Source organism: Paramisgurnus dabryanus, chromosome 23, assembly GCF_030506205.2.
Source record: "Paramisgurnus dabryanus chromosome 23, PD_genome_1.1, whole genome shotgun sequence".
NCBI classification, from domain to species: Eukaryota; Metazoa; Chordata; class Actinopteri; order Cypriniformes; family Cobitidae; genus Paramisgurnus; species Paramisgurnus dabryanus.
In genome coordinates this window covers 28200417-28223561 of record NC_133359.1, presented here as the reverse complement: position 1 = coordinate 28223561, position 23145 = coordinate 28200417, and the positions used below count along the sequence as shown (strand labels likewise).

Sequence of the window (23145 nt, the reverse complement as noted above, 5' to 3'; positions counted from 1 at the left end):
CCAGGAGGGCTGAACGATTTGTATCAGGTCTGTTGATTTTCTTTTGTGTTTGGTCATTTCCTCAAGGTTTTGGAAATCCATCCAGTGGTGAGGGACATCATGATGAATCGCACCTTTGCCATCATCAGTCTCCATTTTACAGATTTCTTGAGAGGGGACTGGGTTTCCTGGTTCAGCGTGAAAATGATACCTCTATTGCCCAGCATAACTACAGAGATGCTCCAGACAGCAACATCCTTCGTCGACTGCAACGCATTCCAGGCAATGTACGTAGTTTGCTCACATTTTTGGCAATGTACTTTAATGCACTTTTTGCCCTGTTAGGTGCCTTGTCTCAAGCTGTTTAAGTCAGTAACTTAAAGCAGGCAAAATTGGCATCTATCTTACCTTTTAATTTTACATTTCCAATTTAGTGTTGAGAGTCTTAGCAGCATCTTTGACCAGATGTCACTGGAGAGACAGCAGGATCTCACAATTGTTCTGGTGGACCATCTGAAACACACCGGCGGATCGGGTAAGTCTAGTTAATTGAACTTTTTCTGGCCTCGATTGATGTTTTTTTGAATTGCTTTCTGTGCCTTAAAGGCATTACTGTGCTCTGCCTGTCATGATTGCTGTTTCTCTCTCAATGAGTCTCTCCTGCGTGGCATTGTTGCAGGCTCAACCTGTGGGTCAGACACCAGCAGTCTCAAAGCCTGGCTTGATATGAACTTTGGTAAATTCTCAGTCTACGTGGCATTCCAAGATCTGCTACTGCTCAATGTGAACTTTTCCAATGTAAGTCCTTGATGTACTGCACAGTTTATTCTGTGACTGTATCTTGGTGTCCATGCTCAGTCTGCAACATTTTGGTTGTTTTCCCCCATCAGTTTGAGGCACTGGACCTTCTGAGCGCTTCCCAAGTTGCTCAACTTACAGTAAACTCTGGAGCACTGAACAACCCAGACATGATCACCATGGTATTTGACCATCTAGAAAATGCCAATGCATTCCAGAACATGAATGATTTCCTGGCAGGTCTCAGCCAGAATTCACAGGTATGTTCAATCTTTGATCTTGGGCAAGCATGTCATTGTAATAGAACAGCATGCATGCAATTATGCACAAGTCTGCATTTGTTTGATCGATACACACGATGCAGCAAAAAATTCAGGAGGGCTGAAGGAATTTCTACAGGTCTGTTGATGTTCTTTTGTGTTTGGTCATTTCCTCAAGGCTGTGGAAATCCATCTGGTGGTAAGGGACATCATGATGAATCGGACATTTGCCATCATCAGTTTCCATTTTACACAGTTCTTGAGAGTAGACTGGGTTTCCTGGTTCACGGTGAAACTGATTCCTCTCCTGCCCAGCATAAATGCAGAGATGCTCCAGACAGCAACATCACATGGCGACTGCATTGCATTCCACGCAATGTACGTAGTACGCTAACACTGCTGGCCATGTACTTTAATGGTCTTATTGTGCCATTGGCACTAAAATCATGGTGCCCTGTCTCAAGATGTTTTAGTCAGTCACTTAAAGCAGGCAAAATTGGCAACTATCTTACATTTTTATTTTACATTTGCAACGTAGCGTTAAAGGTCTTAGCAGCGTCTTTGACCAGATGTCACTGGAGAGACAGCAGGAGCTCACACTTGTTCTGGTGGATCATCTGAAACACTCTGGCAGATCGGGTAAGTCTAGTTGATTAAACTTTTTCCCGGCCTCCAATTTTGCTTGTTTGAATTGCTTCCTTTGCATTAAATGGCATTACTGTGCTGTTCTTGTCATGATTGCTGTTTCTCTCTCAATGAGTCTCCCCTGCATGGCATTGTTGCAGGCTCAACCTGCGGGTCAGACACCAGCAGTCTCAGCGCCTGGCTTGATGTGAATTTTGGTAAACTTTCAGTCTATGTGGCATTCCAAGATCTGCTACTGCTCAATGCGAACTTTTTCAATGTAAGGCATTGATTTGCTGCACAATTTGTTCTGTGACTGTTTTCTGGTGTCCATGCTCAATGCGCAACCTTTCGTTTGTTTTTCCCCCATCAGTTTGAGGAACTGGACTTTCTGAGCACTTCCCAAGTTGCTCAACTTACGGTGAACTCTGGAGCACTGTACAACCCAGACATGATCACCATGGTATTTGACCATCTAGAAAATGGTGATGCGTTCCAGAACGTGAATGATTTCCTGGCAGGCCTCGCCCACAATTCACAGGTATGTTCAATCTTTGATCTTAGGTAAGCATGTCATTGTAATCGAAGAGCAGGCATGCAAGTATGCACAAGTCTGCATTTGTTTGATCGATACAAATGATCTGGCAAAAAAATTCAGAACGGCTGAAGGAATTTGTACCAGGTCTGTTGATGTTCTTTTGTGATTGGTCATTTCCTCAAGGCTTTGGAAATCCATCCGGTGGTGAGGGACGTCATGATGAATCGAACCTTTGCCATAATCAGTCTCCATTTTACACAATTCTTGAGAGAAGACTGGGTTTCCTGGTTCACGATGAAACTGATTCCTCTCCTGCCCAGCATAACTGCAGAGATGCTTCAGACATCAACATCAGTTGGCGACTGCATCGCATTCCACACAATGTACGTAGTACGCTAACGTTACTGGCCATGTACTTTAATGCACTTATTGTGCCATTGTCAGTAAAAATATGATGCCTGGTCGCTAGCTGTTTTAGTTAATCATTTAAAGCAGGCAAAGTTGGCATCTATCTTATCCTTTTTAATTTACATTTCCAATGTAGCGTTGAGGGTCTTAGCAGCGTCTTTGACCAGATGTCACTGAAGAGACAGCAGACGATCACACTTGTGCTGGTGGATCATCTGAAACACACCGCCGGATCGGGTAAGTCTAGTTGATTCAACTTTTCCCTGGCCTCCATTGTTGCTTGTATAAATTGCTTATTTTGGGTTACAAGGCATTACTGTGCTTTGCTTGTCATGATTGCTGTTTCTCTCTCAATGAGTCTCCCCTGTGTGGCATTGTTGCAGGCTCAACCTGCGGGTCAGACACCAGTAGTCTCAACGCCTGGCTTGATGTGAACTTTGGTAAATTCTCAGTCGACGTGGCATTCCAAGATCTGCTACTGCTCAATGAGAACTTTTCCAATGTAAGGCTTTGATTTGCTGCACAATTATTTTTGAGACTGTATTCTCATGTCCATGCTCAGTCTGCAACCTTTCGTTTGTTTCTTCCTATTAGTTTGAAGCACTGGACTCTCTGAGCGCTTCCCAAGTTGGTAAGCTGACAGTGGACTCTGGAGCACTGAACAACCCAGACATGATCACAATGGTATTTGACCATCTAGAAAATGGCGATGCGTTCCAGAACGTGAATGATTTCCTGGCAGGTCTCACCCAGAATTCGCAGGTATGTTCTTTCTTTGATCTTGGGAAAGCATGACATTGTAAGAAAAGAGCATGCAAACATGTAAAAGTCTACATCCATTTGATCGATCCAAATGGCGCGGCAGAAAATTCAGTAGGGCTGAATGAATTTGTACCGGTTCTGTTGATGTTCTTTTGTGTTTGGTCGTTTCTTCAAGGCTTTGGAAATAAATCCAGTGGTGAGGGACATGATGATGAATCGGACCTTTGCCATCATCAGTCTCCATTTTACAGAGTTCTTAAGAGAAGACTGGGTTTCCTGGTTCACCGTGCAACTGATTCCTCTCTTGCCCAGCATAACTGCAGAGATGCTCCAGAAAGCAACATCCTATGGCGATTGCAACGCATTCCACTCAATGTACGTACTATGCTCACATTGTTGGCCATGTACTTAAATGCACTTATTGCCCTGTTAGGTGCCCTGTCTCAAGATGTTTTAGTCAGTCAATTAAAACAGGCAAAATTGGCCTCTATCTTACCTTTCAATTTTACATTTCCAATGTAGCGTTGAGGGTCTTAGCAGCGTTTTTGACCAGATGTCACTGGAGAGACAGCAGGAACATACACTTGTTCTGGTGGATCATCTGAAACACACCACAGGATCAGGTAAGTCTAGTTGATTGAACTTTTTCCCGGCCTCGATTTGTTTGTTTGAATTGCATCTTGTGCCTTAACGGCATTACTGTGCTTTGCCTGTCATGATTGCTGTTTCTTTCTAAATGAGTCTCTTCTGTGTGGCATTGTTGCAGGCTCAACCTGTGGGTCAGACACCAGCAGTCTCAGAGCCTGGCTTGATGTGAACTTTGGTCAATTCTCAGTCCACGTGGCATTCCAAGATCTGCTACTGCTCAATGCAAACTTTTCCAATGTAAGGCCATGATGTGCTGCACAATTTGTTCTGTGACTCTATCCTGGTGTCCATTCTCAGTCTGCACCCTTTCGTTTGTTTTTCCCTCATCAGTTTGAGGCACTGGACTTTCTGAGCGCTTCCCAAGTTGCTCAACTTACTGTGAAATCTGTAGCACTGAAGAACCCAGACATGATCACCATGGTATTTGACCATCTAGAAAATGGTGATGCATTCCAAAATGTGAATGATTTCCTAGCAGGTCTCACCCAGAATTCGCAGGTATGTTCAATCTTTGACCTTGGGTAAGCATGTAATGGTAATAGAAGATCATGCACAGAAGCATGCACAAGTCTGCATCTGTTTGATCGATACAAGTGACGTGGCAGAAAATTCAGGAGGGTTAAAGGAAGTTGTACCAGGTCTGTTGATGTTCTTTTGTGTTTGGCATTTCCTCAAGGCCTTGGAAATCCATCCGGTGGTGAGGGACGTCATAATGAATCGGACCTTTACCATCATCAGTCTCCATTTTACACAGTTCTTGAGAGTAGACTGGGTTTCCTGGTTCACGGAGAAACTGATTCCTCTTCTGCCCAGCATAACTGCAGAGATGCTCCAGACAGCAACATCAGACAGCGACTGCATCGCATTCCACATAATGTACATATTACGCTAACATTGGTGGCCATTTACTTTAATGCACTTATTGTGCCATTGTCACTAAAAACATGATGCCTGGTCTCATGCTGCTTTAGTCAGCCATTTAAAGCAGGCAAAATAGGCAAATATCTTACCTTTTAATTTTACATTTCTAATATAGCGTTGAGGGTCTTAGCAGCGTCTTTGACCAGATGTCACTGGAGAGACAGCAGGAGCTCACACTTGTTCTGGTGGATCATCTGAAACACCCCAGCAGATCGGGTAAGTCTAGTTGATTGAACTTTTTCCAGGGCTACATTTTTGCTTTTTTGAATTGTTTATTTTGCATTAAAAGGCATTACTTTGCTTTGCTTGTCATGATTGCTGTTTCTCTCTCAATGAGTCTCTCCTGCGTGGCATTGTTGCAGGCTCAACCTGCGGGTCAGACACCAGCAGTCTCAGCGCCTGGCTTGATGTGAACTTTGGTAAATTCTCCGTCTACGTTGAATTCCAAGATCTGCTACTGCTCAATGCAAACTTTTTCAATGTAAGGCCTTGATTTGCTGCACAATTTGTTCTATGACTGTATCCTGTTGTCCATGGTCAGTCTGAAACCTTTCGTTTGTTTTTCCACATTAGTCTGAGGCACTGGACTCTCTGGGTGCTTCCCAAGTTGCTAAGCTGTTGGTGGACTCTGGAGGAATGAACAACCCAGACATGATCACAATGGTATTTGAACATCTAGAAAAAGGCGATGCATTCCAGAACATGAATGATTTCCTGGCAGGTCTCACCCAGAATTCACAGGTATGTTTTATCTTTGATCTAGGGAAGAATGTTATTGTAATAGAAGAGCATGCAAACATACACGTCTGCATTCGTTTGATCGATCCAAATGGTGTGGCAGAAAATTCAGGAGAGCTGAAGAAATTTGTACCGGGTCTGTTGATGTTCTTATGTGTTTGGACATTTCTTCAAGGATTTGGAAATACATCCGGTGGTAAGGGGCATCATGATGAATCGGACCTTTGCCATCATCAGTCTCCATTTTACTGAGTTTTTGAGAGGAGACTGGGTTTCTTGGTTTACCGTGAAACTGATTCCTCTCCTGCCCAGCATAACTGCAGAGATGCTCCAGACAGCAACATCCTACGGGGACTGCATCGCTTTCCACGCAGTGTACGTAGTATGCTCACATTGTTGGCCATGAAATTTAATGCACTTATTGTGCAATTGTTAATCTATCTTACCTTTTCATTTTACATTTGTAATGTAGCGTTAAGGGTCTTAGCAGCGTCATTGATCAGATGTCACTGGAGAGACAGCAGGAGCTCACACTTGTTCTGGTGGATCAACTGAAACACACCAGTGGATCGGGTAAATCTAGTTGATTGAAAATTTTCCCGGACTCGATTTATGTTGGTTTGAATTACTTTTTGTGCCTTAAAGGCATAACTGAGCTTTGCCTGTCATGATTGCTGTTTCACTCCCAATGAGTCTCCCCTATGTGGCATTGTTGCAGGCTCAACCTGTGGGTCAGACACCAGCAGTCTCAGAACCTGGCTTGATGTGAACTTTGGTAATTTCTCAGTCTACGTGGCATTCCAAGATCTGATAGTGCTCAATGCAAACTTTTCCAATGTAAGTTCTTGATGGGCTGCAAAAAATATTCTGTGACTGTATCCTGGTGTCCATGTTCAGTCTGCAAACTTTTGTTTGTTTTTACCCCATCAGTTTGAGGCACTGGACCTTCTGAGCGCTTCCCAAGTTGCTCAACTTACGGTGAACTCTGGAGCACTAAACAACCCAGACATGATCACCATGGTATTTGACCATCTAGAAAATGCTGATGCCTTCCAGAACGTGAATGATTTCCTGGCAGGTCTCTCCCAGAATTCGCAGGTATGTTCAATCTTTGATCTTGGGTAAGCATGTCATTGTAATAGAAGAGCATGCATGCAATTATGTACAAGTCTGCATTTGTTTGATCAAAACAAATGACGTGGCAGAAATTTTAGGAGGGCTGAAGGAATTTATACCGGGTCTGTTGATGTTCTTTTGTGTTTGGTCATTTCCTCAAGGCTTTGGATATTCATCCGGTGGTGAGGGACATCATGATGAATCGGACCTTTGCCATCATCAGTCTTCATTTTACAGAGTTCTTGAGAGTAGACTGGGTTTCCTGGTTCACGGTGAAACTGATTCCTCTCCTGCCGAGCATAACAGCAGAGATGCTCAAGACAGCAACATCAGACGGCGACTGCATTGCATTCCACGCAATGTACGTCGTACTCTAAAATTGTTGGCCATGTACTTTAATGCACTTATTGTGCCATTATCAATAAAATCATGGTGCCCTGTCTTAAGATGTTTAAGTAAGTCATTTAAAGCAGCCAAAATAGGCATATATCTTACCTTTTTATTTTATATTTCCAATGTAGCGTTAAGGGTCTTAGCAGCGTCTTTGACCAGATATCACTGGAGAGACAGCAGGAGCTCACACTTATTCTGGTGGATCATCTGAAACACACCAGCGAATCGGGTAAGTCTAGTTGATTCAACTTTTTCCCAATCTCCATTTTTGCTTGTATAAATTGGTTCTTTTCCGTTAAAAGGCATTATTGTGCTTTGCTTGTCATGATTGCTGTTTCTCTCTCAATGAGTCTCCCCTGCATGGCATTGTTGTAGGATCAACCTGCGGGTCAGACAGCAGCAGTCTCAGCGCCTGGCTTGATATGAACTTTGGTAAATACTCAGTCTACGTGGCATTCCAAGATCTGCTATTGCTCAATGCGAACTATTCCAATGTAAGGCCTTGATTTGCTCTACAATTATTTTTGTGACTGTATCCTCATGTCCATGCTCAGTCTGCAACCTTTTGTTTGTTTCTCCCTTTTAGTTTGAGGCACTGGCCTCTCTGAGCGCTTCCCAAGTTGCTAAGGTGACGGTGGACTCCGGAGCACTGAACAACCCAGACCTGATCACCATGGTATTTGACCATCTAGAAAATGGCGATGCGTTCCAGAACATGAATGATTTCTTGACTGGTCTCACCCAGAATTTGCAGGTATGTTCTTTTTTTGATCTTGGGAAAGCATGTAATTGTAATAGAAGAGCATGCAAACATGTACAAGTCTGCGTCCTTTGATCGATCCAAATTTCGCAGCAGAAAATTCAGGAGGGCTGAAGGTATTTGTACCGGGTCAGTTGATGTTCTTTTGTGTTTGGTCATTTCCTCAAGGTTTTGGAAATCCATTCAGTGGTGAGGGACATGATGATAAATCGGACATTTGCTATCATCAGTCTCCATTTCACAGAGTTCTTGAAAGGAGACTGGGATTCCTGGTTCACCGTGAAACTGATTCCTCTCTTGCCCAGCATAACTGCAGAGATGCTCCAGACAGCAACATCCTACGGCGACTGCATCGCATTTCACGCAATGTACGTAGTATGCTCACATTGTTGGCCATGTACTTAAATGCAATTATTGTCCTGATAGGTGCCCTGTATCAAGATGTTTTAGTCGGTCACTTAAAGCAGGCAAAATTGGCATCTAACATTTTAATTTTACATTTCCAATGTAGAGTTGAGGGTCTTAGCAGCGTCATTGACCAGATGTCACTGGAGAGACAGCAGGAACTCACAATTGTTCTGGTGGATCATCTGAAACACACCGGCGGATCAGGTAACTCTAGCTGATTGAACTTTTTCCCAGCCTTGATTTATGTTTGTTTGAATTGCTTCTTGTGCCTTAAAGGCATTACTGTGATTTGCCTGTCATGATTGCTGTTTCTCTCTCAATGAGTCTCTACTGCGTGGCATTGTTGCAGGCTCAACCTGTGGGTCAGACACCAGCAGTCTCAGAGCCTGGTTTGATGTGAACTTTGGTAAATTCTCAGTCTACGTAGCATTCCAAGATCTGCAACTGCTCAATGCAAACTTTTCCAAAGTAAGGCCTTGATGTGCTACACAATTTTTCTGTGACTGTATCTTGGTTTCCATTCTCAGTCTGCAACCTTTTGTTTGCTTTTCCCCTCATTAGTTTGAGGCACTGGACCTTCTGAGCGCTTCCCAAGTTGCTCAACTTACGGTGGCCTCTGGAGCACTAAACAACCCAGACATGATCACCATGGTATTTGACCATCTAGAAAAAGGCAATCCGTTCCAGAATGTGAATGATTTCTTGGCAGGTCTTGCCCAGAATTCGCAGGTATGTTCAATCTTTGATATTGAGTAAGGATGTCATTGTAATAAAAGAGCATGCAAACAGGCACACATCTGCATTAGTTTGATCGATACAAGTGACGTGGCAGAAAATTCAGGAGGGCTAAAGGAATTTGTAGCAGGTCTGTTGATGTTCTTCTGTGTTATGCATTTCCTCAAGGCTTTGGAAATCCATCCAGTGGTGAGGGATGTCATGATGAATCGGACCTTTGCCATCATCAATCTCCATTTTACAGAGTTCTTGAGAGTAGACTGGGTTTCCTGGTTCACAGTGAAACTGATTCCTCTCCTGCCCAGCATAACTGCAGAGATGCTCCAGACAGCAACATCCTACGGCAACTGCATTGCATTCCACGCAATGTACGTATTACGCTAAAATTGCTGGCCATGTACCGTATTTTCTGCACTATATGGCGCACCGGATTATGAGGCGCACCTTCAATGAATGGCCTATTTTAGAATTTTTTTTATATATAGGGCGCACCGGGTTATAAGGCGCATAGAATAAAAGATACTGCAGTCAAACGTTTGACTGGGTTTGCGTTATGCATCCACTAGATGGAGCTGTGCTAAAGGCAATGTCAGATAAAGTCAAACTTTATTAAGCCTTCTGAAAACTCAGTTCACCATGGTGACGTTGTTTAAACGTAAACACGTTGTAAATGAAACAGTCTGATACTCGCGCGAGCCGGCCGCAGAAGCGCCCTCGCGCGAACCGGCCGGAACATTTTGACATTGACCCAGAGTTTGCCTTGATCCATATATAAGGCGTTCTGGATTATAAGGCGCACTGTCGTTTTTTGAGAAAATTAAAGGCTTTTAAGTGCGCCTTATAGTGCGGAAAATATGGTACTTTAAAGCTCCACTGTGTACTTTTTTGAGTTAATTCTTAGCAAAAACCCATGTTTTCTTTCATAAGTATGTGCTCATTCATGTGTAATTACTACCCACCCACTAATCAAAGCCGAGTATTGCTTTTTCAAATGTATGTTTTAAACAACTCAAACCAACAGTGATTTCAGATTGATAAGGACTTACTGATCAAAAGCCGTAGTACATGAAGTAGCTGTGCATAATATCTGGGTGTGATGGCTACAGCGTTAGGACATTTTTGAATAACCCTTATTTTTGGACCAGAAATACTCTTAAATCTAAAAATAAAATAAAAACTAAACGAATGGTTAACAAGTTTAATATGCATTTGTAAAGTAGCAAATGCACACATTTAATCAATCACATAGAAATTAATGCACTTGTAATATGAAGTGAATGCGGGTCCAGATCAAGTTCCCGTCGGGTCCGGATCCGGACCGGAGTCCGGACTTTGAGAACCCCTGGTCTATGGTGTAAACTCGAAGTTTTATAGTTGCTTGTGTAACTATAGCATGGTTATGCATAACACTTGTTAGTGTAAACACGCATGTGGTTTAATGTGTTCGAACAGCCACATGCCGTCTCTCCACCCGTTTATGTAATCTGAGGTACTGAGATCAATGTTTTTCATCTTTTCTGACCTCTAGCACAAACATACGGTGTACAGCGCTATTTTTAGCCTTTCATTGATAAAAGCGTCTGATCTTCGCGTTTTTCGTTTCATTTTACAAGCATGTGAAAGTTGCGCGATCTTTTTTCACCAATATCAGAGAAAGCTCTTACATATACACGGACATGTAACGTTTACTTAAAACATATTGGACTCTGACATAATATTAGTTCGCGTCCATTTAAACTCGTCATTACTCCTGCTCATGATTAAATGACAGGAGAGGGACTCATCCACAGACCATCCCCTCAGTAGTCTGGAGGGAAGCGGTCGAAAATGGACAAAAAGAGACGGATTTTAACACCAAGTGTAAACGTGATGTGTCTCTCTCGTCCACTTGTGATCCGATCGACGAAAACACATCTTAATACCAAGTGTAACAGCCCCTGGGATATTTTTCCTCGTGTCGATGAAAAAGGAGTGTCTAAGGTATGTGATTTTAAGCGGACATATCATGAAAATCAGACCTTTTCATGTTTAACATAAATCTTTGTGCTTTGACGGATCACAGACAAAGGACATTGCAAATTGTTTATTTTTTTCATTGCTTTTGCTTTGTAGTTACTGGCAGCCATGTTAACCTTGGCATGACATGGCCACCGTACGAGTTAAAACGCCTTCCGAATGGGGGGCTAGAAAGTAATATTCAGTTGGTTGTCATATAGAATTTCACCGCTAGATGGGAGTAGATATTACACAGTGGAGCTTTAATGCATTGTCAATAAAAACATGATGGCTGGTCTCAAGCTGTTTTACTCAGCCATTTAAAACAGACAAAATAGGTATCTATTTTACATTTTTAATTTACATTTCCAATGTAGCGTTGAGGGTCTTAGCAACGTCTTTGACCAGATGTCACTGGAGAGACAGCAGGAGCTCACACTTGTTCTGGTGGATCATCTGAAACACTCCGGCAGATCAGGTAAGTCTAGTTGATTCAACTTTTTCCCAGCCTCCATTTTTTCTCAATTGAATTGCTTCTATTGCGTTAAAAGGCATTACTGTGCTTTGTTTGTCATTTTTGCTGTTTCTCTCTTATTGAGTCTCCCCTGTGTGGCATTGTTGTAGGCTCAACCTGCGGGTCAGACACCAGCAGTTTAAGAGCCTGGCTTGATGTGAACTTTGGTCAATTCTCAATCTATGTGGAATTCCAAGATCTGCTACTGCTCAATGCAAACTTTTTCAATGTAAGGCCTTAATTTGCTGCACAATTTGTTCTGTGACTGTAATCTCATGTCCATGCTCAGTCTGCAACCTTTCGTTTGTTTTTACCATTAGTTTGAAGCACTGGACTCTCTTAGCACTTTCCAAGTTGCTAAGCTGACGGTGGACTATGGAGCACTGAACAACCCAGACATGATCACCATGGTATTTGACCATCTAGAAAATGGCGATGCGTTCCAGAACATGAATGATTTCCTGGCAGGTCTCACAGAGAATTCGCAGGTATATTCTTTTTTTGATCTTGGGAAAGCATGTCATTGTAATAGAAGAGCATGCAAAATGTACAAGTCTGCATCTGTTTGATCGATCCAAATGGCGCGGCCGAAAATTCAGGAGGGCTGAAGGAATTTTTACAAGGTCTGTTGATGTTCTTCTTTGTTTGGTCATTTCCTCAAGGCTTTGGAAATCCATCCAGTGGTGAGGGACATCATGATGAATCGGACCTTTGCCATCATCAGTCTCCATTTTACAGAGTTCTTGAGAGGAGACTGGGTTTCCTGGTTCACCATGAAAATTATTTCTCTCTTACCCAGCATAACTGCAGAGATGCTCCAGAAAGCAACATCCTACAGCGACTGCATCACATTCCACGCAATGTACGTAGTATGCTCACGTTGTTGGCTATGTACTTTAATGCACTTATTGTCCCGTTAGGTGCCCTTTCTCAAGATGTTTTAGTCAGTCACATAAAGCAGGCAAAATTGGCATCTATCTTACCTTTTAATTTTACATATTCAATGTAGCGTTGAGGGTCTAAACAGCGTGTTTAACCAGATGTCACTGGAGAGACAGCAGGAGCTCACAATTGTTCTGGTGGACCATCTGAAAAACACTGGCGGATCGGGTAGGTCTAGTTTATTCAACTTTTTCCCGGCCTTGATTTTTGTTTGTTTGATTTGCTTCTTGTGCCTTAAAGGCATTACTGTGCTTTGCCTGTCATGATTGCTGTTTCTCTCTCAATGAGTCTCTCCTGCGTGGCATTGTTGCAGGCTCAACCTGTGGGTCAGACACCAGCAGTCTCAGAGTCTGGCTTGATATGAACTTTGGTCAATTCTCAGTCTACGTGGCATTCCAAGATCTGCTACTGCTCAATGCAAAGTTTTCCAATGTAAGGCCTTGATGTGCTGCACAATTTATTCTGTGACTGTATCCTGGGGTCTATGCTCAGTCTGCAAAATTTTGTTTGTTTTTCCCCCATCAGTTTGAGGCACTGGACCTTCTAAGCGCTTCCCAAGTTGCTCAACTTACGGTGAACTCTGGAGCACTGAACAACCCAGATATGATCACCATGGTATTTGGCCATCTAGAAAATGTAGATGCGTTCCAGAACGTGAATGATTTCCTGACCGGTCTAGCCCAGAATTCGCAGGTATGTTCAATCTTTGATCTTGGGTAAGCATGAAATTGTAATAAAACTGCATGCATGCGACTATGCACAAGTCTGCATTAATTTGATCGATACAAATGCAGCGGCAGAAAATTCAGGAGGGCTAAAGGAATTTGTACCGGGTCTGTTTATGTTCTTTTGTCTTTGGTCATTTCCTCAAGGATTTGGAAATCCATCCGGTGGTGAGGGACATCATGATGAATCGGACCTTTGCCATCATTAGTCTCCATTTTACACAGTTCGTGAGAGTAGACTGGGTTTCCTGGTTCACGGTAAAACTGATGCCTCTCCTGCCCAGCATAACTCCAGAGATGCTCCAGAAAGCAACATCAGATGGCGACTGCATTGCATTCCACGCAATGTACGTAGTACGCTACCAATGCTGGCCATGTACTTTAATGAGCTTATTGGGCAATTGTCAATAAAATCACGGTGCCCTCTCTTAAGATGTTTTAGTCAGTCATTTAAAGCAGGCATAATAGGCATCTATCTTACCTTTTTATTGTACATTTCCAATGTAGCATTGAGGGTCTCAGCAGTGTCTTTGAAAAGATGTCACTGGAGAGACAGCAGGAGCTCACAATTGTTCTGGTGGATCATCTGAAACACTCCAGTGAATCGGGTAAATCTAGTTGATTCCACTTTTTCAAGGTCTTGATTTATGTTTGTTTGAATTGCATCTTGTGCCTTAAAAACATTTCTGTGCTTTGCCTGTCATGATTGCTGTTTCACTGTTAATGAGTCTCTCCTGCGTGGCATTGTTGCAGGCTCAACCTGTGGATCAGACACCAGCAGTCTCAGAGCCTGGCTTGATGTGAACTTTGGTAAATTCTCAGTCTACGTGGCATTCCAAGATCTGCTATTGCTCAATGAGAACTTTTTCAATGTAAGGCCTTGATGTGCTGCACAATTTGTTCTGTGACTGTATTCTGGTGTCCATGCTCAGTCTGCAACCTTTCATTTGTTGCTCCCCATTAGTTTGAGGCACTGGACTCTCTGAGCGCTTCCCAAGTTGCTAAGCTGACGGTGGACTCTGGAGCACTGAACAACCCAGACATGATCACCATGGTATTTGACCATTTAGAAAATGGTGATGCCTTCCAGAACGTGAATGATTTCCTTGCAGGTCTCACCCAGAATTCGCAGGTATGTTCTATCTTTGATCTTGGGAAAGCATGACATTGTAATAGAACAGCATGCAAACATACAAGTCTGCATCCGTTTGATTGATCCACATTGTGGTGCAGAAAATTCAGGAGGGCTGAAGGAATTTTAACCGGGTCTGTTAATGTTCTTTTGTGTTTGGTCATTTCCTCAAGACTTTCGAATTCCATCCTGTGGTGAGGGACATCATGATGAATCGGACCTTTGCCATCATTAGTCTCCATTTTACACAGTTCTTGGGAATAGACTGGGTTTCCTGGTTCACGGTAAAACTGATGCCTCTCCTGCCCAGCATAACTGCAGAGATGCTCCAGAAAGCAACATCAGACGGCGACTGCATTGCATTCCACGCAATGTATGTAGTACGCTACCATTGCTGGCCATGTACTTTAATGCACTTATTGGGCAATTGTCAATAAAATCATGGTGCCCTCTCTCAAGATGTTTTAGTCAGTCATTTAAAGCAGGCAAAATTGGCATCTATCTTACCTTTTTATTTTACACTTCCAATGTAGGGTTGAGGGTCTTAGCAGCGTCTTTGACCAGATGTCTCTACAGAGACAGCAGGAGCTCACAATTGTTCTGGTGGACCATTTGAAACACACTGGCGGATCGGGTTAGTCTAGTTGATTGAACTTTTTCCGGGCCTTGATTTATGTTTGTTTGAATTGCTTTTTGTGCCTTAAAGGCATTACTGTGCTTTGCCTGACATGATTGCTGTTTCTCTCTCAATGAGTCTCTTCTGCGTGGCATTGTTGCAGGCTCAACCTGTGGGTCAGACACCAGCAGTCTCAGAGTCTGGCTTGATATGAACTTTGGTCAATTCTCAGTCTACGTGGCATTCCAAGATTTGCTACTGCTCAATGCAAACTTCTCCAATGTAAGTCATTGATGTGCTGCACAATTTATTCTGTGACTGTATCCTGATGTCCATGCACAGTCTGCAACCTTTAGTTTGTTTTGCCCCCATCAGTTTGAGGCACTGGACCTTCTGAGCGCTTCCCAAGTTGCTCAACTTACGGTGAACTCTGGAGCACTGAACCACCCAGACATGATCACCATGGTGTTTGACCATCTAGAAAATGCCAATGCGTTTCAGAACGTGAATGATTTCCTGGCAGGTCTCGCCCAGAATTCAGAGGTATGTTAAATTTTTGATCTTGGGTAAGCATGTCATTTAATTGAGGAGTATGCATGCAACTATGCACAAGTCTGCATTTGTTTGATTGATACAAATGACGCGGCATAAAATTCAGGAGGGCTGAAGGAATTTTAACCGGGTCTGTTGTAGAGCTGAAGATCTTTGCCCGAACCCGACGGTACCCATCGGGACCCGACGGGTTCGGTCGGGTTCGGCCGTAATTTCTAACATTTTACACGGGCTTGGGCCAGGTTCGAGCTTGCGCCTCCGCTTTAAGCGGTAATGTGATGCATTTCGATTAGCGCGAGAAAGACGCGAAAATGGATGCTGAGGAGGTGAAACGGAGGCTTGCCTCTGGCGATTACGTTTTGGTTGCACCAGCAAGTAAAGCAAAGTCTGATGTGTGGAAAAGTTTTGACCATGTGCATAATGAGAATAATGAGCCAGTGGGTTATGTAAAATCATGAAATGCGACAATCTTTTAAAGTACGACAGCAAAACGACAGGGAATTCGTTGCTGATAAGACATGTTGGTCAAAGCTGTTTAACACCTGCCGGTGCCCAGGATCAATCTACAATCAAATCGTTTGTTACAGCATCAAAACCCATCCCTGCAATGGTGAAACAAATGATGACGGAGAAGTGTGTTAGCTTTTGCTGTACAGACATTAGGCCTTTTAATATCGTAAATGGCGAGGGGTTTGAGGAGCTGGCACAAGAACTAATTAATGTCGGGGCTGTGTAAGGGAGGGTTCCCATAAACTCTGTTATTCCCCACCATGTGACAATTGCGAAAAGGTGCACTGACATGGCAGAAGAAAAGAGGGAAGCTTTAGTACAGAAACTTAAAACTTTGTTGAAGGATGGCACAGTTGCAATGACCACAGACATGTGGACCGAGGATTATCGGAAAATTAGTTATTTGACAATCACATGCCATTTCATAAGTGAGGATATGGAACTGGTGAATAAAACCCTGACAACTATAATGTTTCCTTTGGAAGCGGCAAAGACGGGAGAAAATATCAGAAGGGAGATATTGAAACTACTTGTGACAAAATTTGGCCTTGACGCTTCATCTCTCAGAAAAATTGTATGGGTGACTGATGAGGGGGCAAACATTAAATTAGCTCTGCGACCATACCAGAGATTGGACTGCATTGACCATGTCATTAATACGGTACTGCGCCATGGACTCGACACTGGCGAGTTATCCAAAGCCGACGGTGCTCCGGACATAGCAGATACCATTTCTGCCACTAAATCAATAGTCAGGTACGTTAAACAGTCGGGATTGGCTGCGCAACTGTCAACAACATTGCTGCAAATGGGAGACACACGGTTCAGTACGGTGTACCTCACACTGACGTCTATACAGACTGTTTATCATGAGCTCCATTAAAAGCTGGAGGCATGAGGGGAGAGCATGCGCATTGAAAAAATAGCACCGGACACACTGAGCTTTTTGATAGACTTTCTGAAGCTGTTCTATGAAGCACAGAGGGAACTTGAAGGAGACAAGTATCCAACACTTAATAGTGTGTGTCTCTGGTGTGAGAAACTGAAACGCCACTGTCAGCCCAACGCCCTGGACTCCCCTCAGCAAGCTGTCGTGCGTAAACGGCACGAAGACTGGCTCGTGCGTAAAGTAATAATACAGGACCTCCACAAGATCGCAACATTCCTCTGGCCAAAATTTAATCAGCTGAGAATGTTGTCACAATCAGACAGGGATGCTGTACATGCGCATGCCCGCACTCTTCTCCAAGCCATGGCTGCTGGTGCACTTGATGTGGAGATTCGAGACCCAGAGCTCTCTGGAGTCGAACCCACTCCTCCTCCGGCAAAAATAACGAATTTTGCGGAGTGGGAAAATGTACAGCAAGCTGACATGGAAGATGACTAGGTCACGCGCTACATTAATACGGCTGCTGTCATGGAAAATGATATTGATGTTGTTGGCTGGTGGAAGATTAACAAACCATCCTACCCAAAACTTGCAAAATTAGCCAGATCAGTACTATGCATCCCGGCCAGTAGCAGCAGCAGTGTTCAGTGCTGCTGGACGCACCATCAGTGAGCGCAGAACCGCGCTAAAGCCTTCTACAGTGGATTCAATAATTTTTCTCCACAAAAACATGTAATCTTGGTGAGTAAAGGTTTTTCAAATAATAACTTAATATTAATTGAGTCTTAAAAACATAATGTAGACAGAGTTTAAAGGCTAATGCTGTCATTATTCTTTTATTAAATTTCAGCTGCTATTCAATGTCACGTTGAGGCTGGATTGTGGAGCGAAGTGGAATCCCGTGGAGTCTTTATTTTAATTTCGTTAATGCCAAATACCAACCTTAAGTTAGAATTTATCTTTGTTTAATTTGTTAAGAAATTATTATTATTGGCGTGTTTGCCTATTTATATGTTAAGTGTATTGGAGAGAAGTTCCGAAGCAAATCTCGCGGAGCCTTCATCTTATTTTGGTATTGCCAAATAACCATCCTTATTTAGAATTTATCTTAATTTAATTTGTTTAGAAATTATTATTATTATTGGCATGTTTATTTAAGTGTATTAGAGAGAAGTGCTGAAGCAAATCCTGCAAGCCTTAATCTTATTTTGGTATTGCCAAATTCCCATCTTAATTTAGAATTTATCTTTGTTTAATTTGTTAAGAAATTATTATTATTATTGGCGTGTTTGCCTATTTATATGTTAAGTGTATTGGAGAGAAGTTCCGAAGCAAATCCCGCGGAGCCTTCATCTTATTTTGGTATTGCCAAATTCCCATCTTAATTTAGAATTTATCTTAAATTTAATTTTTTAAGAAATTATTATTATTATTGGTGTGTTTGCCTGTTAATATGTTGGGCATATTTAGAGTGCTAAGATTTTACGATGTTACAGGAGGACTTGTTTTATTTTGTTCCAACTTCCAAGTGGCCTGCCCTGTAGCCTAATAAATAATGTTAAAACCCATCTAAATGACTAATTTTTGACAAAAGCTGGTGCGTGCGCACACTTAAATAATTTCGGGCTGTAAACGGGTTCGGGCTTTTAAAAAGCTGTCAATCAAAATGTACTTTCGGGCTCGGGCCGAATTCTATCGGGCTCGGGCTCTTTCGGGCCAAACTTTTAAGGCCCGATTACAACTCTAGTCTGTTGATGTTCTTTTGTGTTTGGTTATTTCCTCAAGGCTTTGGAAATCCATCCGGCGGTGAGGGACATCATGATGAATCAGACCTTTGCCATCATCAGTCTCCATTTTACACAGTTCTTGAGAGTAGACTGGGTTTCCTGGTTCACTGTGAAACTGATTCCTCTCCTGCCCAGCATAACTGCAGAGATGCTCCATAAAGCAACATCAGACGGCGACTGCATTGCATTCCACGCAATGTACGTAGTACGCTAACATTTTTGGCCATGTACTTTAATGCACCTTTTGTGCCATTGTCAATAAAATCATGGTGCCCTGTCTCAAGATGTTTTAGTCACTCGTTTAAAGCAGCCAAAATAGGCATCTATCTTACTTTTTTTATTTTACATTTTCAATGTAGCGTTGAGGGTCTTAGCAGCGTCTATGACCAGATGTCACTGGAGAGACAGCAGGAGCTCACACTTGTTCTGGTGGATCATCTGAAACACACTAGTGGATCGGGTAAGTCCAGTTGATTCAACTTTTTCCCGGCCTCCATTTTTGCTTGTTTGAATGTCTTCTTTTGGCATAACTGTGCTCTGCTTGTCATGATTGCTGTATTTCTCTCAATGAGTGTCCCCTGCGTGGCATTGTTGCAGGCTCAACCTGTGGGTCAGACACCAGCAGTCTCAGCGCCTGGCTTGATTTGAACTTTGGTAAATTCTCAGTCGACGTTGCATTCCAAGATCTGCTACTGCTCAATGCAAACTTTTGGCATGTAAGGCCTTGATTTGATGCACAATTTGTTCTGTGACTGTTTCCTGGTGTCTATGCTCAATCAGCATCCTTTCAATTGTTTTTCCCCATCAGTTTGAGGCACTGGACCATCTGAGCTCTTCCCAAGTTGCTCAACTTACGGTGAACTCTGGAGCACTGTACAACCCAGACATGATCACCTTGGTATTTGACCATCTAGAAAATGACCATGCGTTCCAAAACGTGAATGATTTCCTGGCAGCTCTCGCACAGACTTCACAGGTATGTTCATTCTTTGATCTTTGGTAAGCATGTCATTGTAATAGAAGAGTATGCAGGGAGCTACACTGCGACCAAAATGGTCGCATATGTGACCTTTTGAACTGCCGTTGCGACCCTAATTTTTAATGGGTCGCAAATGTGCTATCTAATGTTTTAGACAATATGCTATGATTTACTATGAGCAGTTATTAAAACAGAAATGTGGATTTTAAGAATACGTTTTATAACGTGCTCTGAGCCGCATCAAGACATTGGCTTCATTTTGCGTGACACGTCGTGTCTCTCCTTATCCGTGTGCGTTTGCGTGCTCAGCTGTTTCTCAATGAATTAGGTGCGACGCGACGCAAGCGCAGTGTCTTCCATGTTTCTGAACTTGAGCAGAGGTCTTTCTTCACTGAGGCACGGGACCCATTACCGTATGGTTCCGGGTTTATATTTTTAATGGTCTGTCGGGTCCGGTTAGGTCCTAGTTTAATTACTTTGGGTCCCAAGTCTGATTAATGTTGTGTTTATAACCCGAGTCGATCGGAAAACGGCCATGACGCTGCCGCGCTAAAGCTCAAGTGCAGTTTCAGCGTGCCTTCGGTTTCTATGGCGATGGTTCTTGTAACGACCACGCGCTGCATTTTCTTTCTCACATTTTTTTAATAATCTTATTATTAATAAACCATATCTTTTCTGAAACCATATCCATATTAAGTTTGGACAGAGATTGTAGCAAAAAGCAATGCTAATGTAAAGCCAATTGCACTGAACGAGCAAAGCAATGTAAAGTCTGTCACCGGGACAGCAAGTAGACTTTTAAATCTGAAAAAATGAGTGGATTAAGCTTTTTAAATCGGCAAGAGAGAAATAGAAAGATAGGCACTTTTACTGCTTCTGCTCTATCTAATAGAAATTATTACCATTATAACATCAGTCATAACATCAGTCACATTTATAATAGACCTGCACTGTCTATTAATATACTATACATAGTATTGTATTATATTGAGTTTGATAAAAGGGGTCTAATTGCTTCATATATCAGTGCCAAAACAGTAAGTGTTTTCGTGGTGATTGCCAAACAGTGTCAGCTTTGTTAATGGCAAAGAAAGTTTGGGGTGGTTAGATTGATGAAATATAATGTGAAATTAATATTAATTTTCAATAAATCAAAGTATTGTGTTGTGTCACACATTATTAGTTCTTCGTCACATGTATAGTAGACCATAATTTGTCAGTGGGTAATAATTGCCCTTTTCACCGGCTACCACCACCAAGTAAATTTCAGATCTGTGGGAAACACTGCAACGTTTAAGAGAACAAGAAGGCATGTGGTTTAAAAGATGGCAAGTAAAATAAAAAGCATATCTGTATGCAATACAGTTTCATTATTGTTCATTATTATCCAGAGTGCCTTAATATAACTTGAAAAAAATATGTGCGACCAAATCATATTTTGCGCCAGTAACTGAAAAAGTTGGTAGCGCAAGTGCCACCAGTCGAAAAGGTTAGTGTAGTTCCCTGGTATGCATGCAAGTATGCACAAGTATGCATTCGTTTGATCGATACAAATGACTCGGCAGAAAATTCATGAAGGTTAAAGGAATTTTTACCAGGTCTGTTGATGTTCTTTTTTGTTTGGCATTTTCTCAAGGCTTTGGAAATCCATCCGGTGGTGAGGGACGTCATGATGAATCGGACCTTTGCCATCATCAGTCTCCATTTTGCACAGTTCTTGGGAGTAGACTGGGTTTCCTGGTTCACAGTGAAATTGATTCCTCTACTGCCAAGCATAACTGCAGAGATGCTCCAGAGAGCAACATCAGACGACAACTGCATCGCATTCCACGCAATGTACGTAGTACGTTAACATTGCTGGCAATGCACTCTAATGTACTTATTGTGCCATTGTCAGTAAAAACATGATGCCTGGTCGCAATCTGTTTTAGTCAGTCATTTAAAGCAGGAAAAATAGGCATCTATCTTACCTTTTTATTTTACATTTCCAATGTAGCGTTGAGGGTCTTAGCAGCGTCTATGACCAGATGTCACTGGAGAGACAGCAGGAGCTTACACTTGTTCTGGTGGATCATCTGAAACACACCGGTGGATCAGGTAAGTCTAGTTGATTCAACTTTTTCCTGGCCTGTTTTTTTTTTAAATTAAAGGCATTACTGTGCTTTGCTTGTCATTATTGCTGTTTCTCTCTCAATGAGTCTCCCCTGCATGGCATTGTTGTAGGATCAACCTGCGGGTCAGACAGCAGCAGTCTCAGCGCCTGGCTTGATATGAACTTTGGTAAATACTCAGTCTACGTGGCATTCCAAGATCTGCTATTGCTCAATGCGAACTATTCCAATGTAAGGCCTTGATTTGCTCTACAATTATTTTTGTGACTGTATCCTCATGTCCATGCTCAGTCTGCAACCTTTTGTTTGTTTCTCCCTTTTAGTTTGAGGCACTGGCCTCTCTGAGCGCTTCCCAAGTTGCTAAGGTGACGGTGGACTCCGGAGCACTGAACAACCCAGACCTGATCACCTTGGTATTTGACCATCTAGAAAATGACCATGCGTTCCAAAACGTGAATGATTTCCTGGCAGCTCTCGCACAGACTTCACAGGTATGTTCATTCTTTGATCTTTGGTAAGCATGTCATTGTAATAGAAGAGCATGCAAACATGTACAAGTCTACATCCGTTTTTTTCGATACAAATGGTGCGGCCGAAAATTCAGGAGGGCTGAAGGAATTTGTACCGGGTCTGTTGATGTTGTTTTGTGTTTGGTCATTTCCTCAAGGCTTTGAAAATCCATCCAGTGGTGAGGGACATGATGATGAATCAGACCTTTGCCATCATCAGTCTCCATTTTACTGAGTTCTTGAGAGAAGACTGGGTTTCCTGGTTCACCGTGCAATTGATTCCCCTCTTGCCCAGCATAACTGCAGAGATGCTCCAAACAGCAACATCCTACTGCGACTGCATCGCATTCCACGCAATGTACGTAGTATGCTCACATTGTTGGCCATGTACTTTAATGCACTAACTGTCCCGTTAGGTGCCCTGTCTCAAGATGTTTTAGTCAGTCACTAAAGCAGGCAAAATTGGCATCTATCTTACCTTTTAATTTTACATTTCCAATGTAGCGTTGAGGGTCTTAGCAGCGTCATTGACAGGATGACACTGGAGAGACAGCAGGAACTCACAATTGTTCTGGTGGATCATCTGAAACACACCGCAGGATCGGGTAAATCTAGTTGATTGAACTTTTGGTAACACTTTATATTTTAAGGATCAGAAATTAGTTAGTAATTAATGACTTATAAGTGTATGTGTAACTGACTAGTTAGTGACCTGTAAGCAGTTACAAGCTATTTATAAGCCATTTATTGGTTGTTGTCTTGTTTTTGTCTTATTTTTGTTTTTGAACTTATTAAC

At 42.5% G+C, this 23145-nt stretch overlaps 1 protein-coding gene across 1 annotated transcript in view; it reads left to right on the top strand.

Moving 5' to 3' along the window:
* The window catches only part of LOC135788147 (uncharacterized), a 101110-nt gene that overhangs the window by 60559 nt on the left and 17406 nt on the right, over positions 1 to 23145 (top strand). Inside the window, exons 69-126 of the mRNA XM_073813287.1 lie at positions 67 to 266; positions 414 to 514; positions 659 to 777; positions 870 to 1037; positions 1216 to 1415; positions 1576 to 1676; positions 1823 to 1941; positions 2035 to 2202; positions 2383 to 2582; positions 2744 to 2844; positions 2991 to 3109; positions 3202 to 3369; positions 3545 to 3744; positions 3892 to 3992; positions 4136 to 4254; positions 4348 to 4515; positions 4694 to 4893; positions 5054 to 5154; positions 5301 to 5419; positions 5512 to 5679; positions 5852 to 6051; positions 6149 to 6249; positions 6395 to 6513; positions 6607 to 6774; positions 6954 to 7153; positions 7314 to 7414; positions 7561 to 7679; positions 7772 to 7939; positions 8114 to 8313; positions 8457 to 8557; positions 8703 to 8821; positions 8915 to 9082; positions 9257 to 9456; positions 11461 to 11561; positions 11708 to 11826; positions 11918 to 12085; positions 12260 to 12459; positions 12607 to 12707; positions 12853 to 12971; positions 13065 to 13232; positions 13412 to 13611; positions 13772 to 13872; positions 14018 to 14136; positions 14229 to 14396; positions 14570 to 14769; positions 14930 to 15030; positions 15176 to 15294; positions 15388 to 15555; positions 18749 to 18948; positions 19110 to 19210; positions 19348 to 19466; positions 19559 to 19726; positions 21366 to 21565; positions 21726 to 21826; positions 21953 to 22071; positions 22164 to 22331; positions 22508 to 22707; positions 22854 to 22954. Coding sequence (XP_073669388.1) covers positions 67 to 266; positions 414 to 514; positions 659 to 777; positions 870 to 1037; positions 1216 to 1415; positions 1576 to 1676; positions 1823 to 1941; positions 2035 to 2202; positions 2383 to 2582; positions 2744 to 2844; positions 2991 to 3109; positions 3202 to 3369; positions 3545 to 3744; positions 3892 to 3992; positions 4136 to 4254; positions 4348 to 4515; positions 4694 to 4893; positions 5054 to 5154; positions 5301 to 5419; positions 5512 to 5679; positions 5852 to 6051; positions 6149 to 6249; positions 6395 to 6513; positions 6607 to 6774; positions 6954 to 7153; positions 7314 to 7414; positions 7561 to 7679; positions 7772 to 7939; positions 8114 to 8313; positions 8457 to 8557; positions 8703 to 8821; positions 8915 to 9082; positions 9257 to 9456; positions 11461 to 11561; positions 11708 to 11826; positions 11918 to 12085; positions 12260 to 12459; positions 12607 to 12707; positions 12853 to 12971; positions 13065 to 13232; positions 13412 to 13611; positions 13772 to 13872; positions 14018 to 14136; positions 14229 to 14396; positions 14570 to 14769; positions 14930 to 15030; positions 15176 to 15294; positions 15388 to 15555; positions 18749 to 18948; positions 19110 to 19210; positions 19348 to 19466; positions 19559 to 19726; positions 21366 to 21565; positions 21726 to 21826; positions 21953 to 22071; positions 22164 to 22331; positions 22508 to 22707; positions 22854 to 22954 — 8533 coding nt within the window. The remainder of the gene's footprint in view (positions 1 to 66; positions 267 to 413; positions 515 to 658; positions 778 to 869; positions 1038 to 1215; positions 1416 to 1575; positions 1677 to 1822; positions 1942 to 2034; positions 2203 to 2382; positions 2583 to 2743; positions 2845 to 2990; positions 3110 to 3201; positions 3370 to 3544; positions 3745 to 3891; positions 3993 to 4135; positions 4255 to 4347; positions 4516 to 4693; positions 4894 to 5053; positions 5155 to 5300; positions 5420 to 5511; positions 5680 to 5851; positions 6052 to 6148; positions 6250 to 6394; positions 6514 to 6606; positions 6775 to 6953; positions 7154 to 7313; positions 7415 to 7560; positions 7680 to 7771; positions 7940 to 8113; positions 8314 to 8456; positions 8558 to 8702; positions 8822 to 8914; positions 9083 to 9256; positions 9457 to 11460; positions 11562 to 11707; positions 11827 to 11917; positions 12086 to 12259; positions 12460 to 12606; positions 12708 to 12852; positions 12972 to 13064; positions 13233 to 13411; positions 13612 to 13771; positions 13873 to 14017; positions 14137 to 14228; positions 14397 to 14569; positions 14770 to 14929; positions 15031 to 15175; positions 15295 to 15387; positions 15556 to 18748; positions 18949 to 19109; positions 19211 to 19347; positions 19467 to 19558; positions 19727 to 21365; positions 21566 to 21725; positions 21827 to 21952; positions 22072 to 22163; positions 22332 to 22507; positions 22708 to 22853; positions 22955 to 23145) is intronic.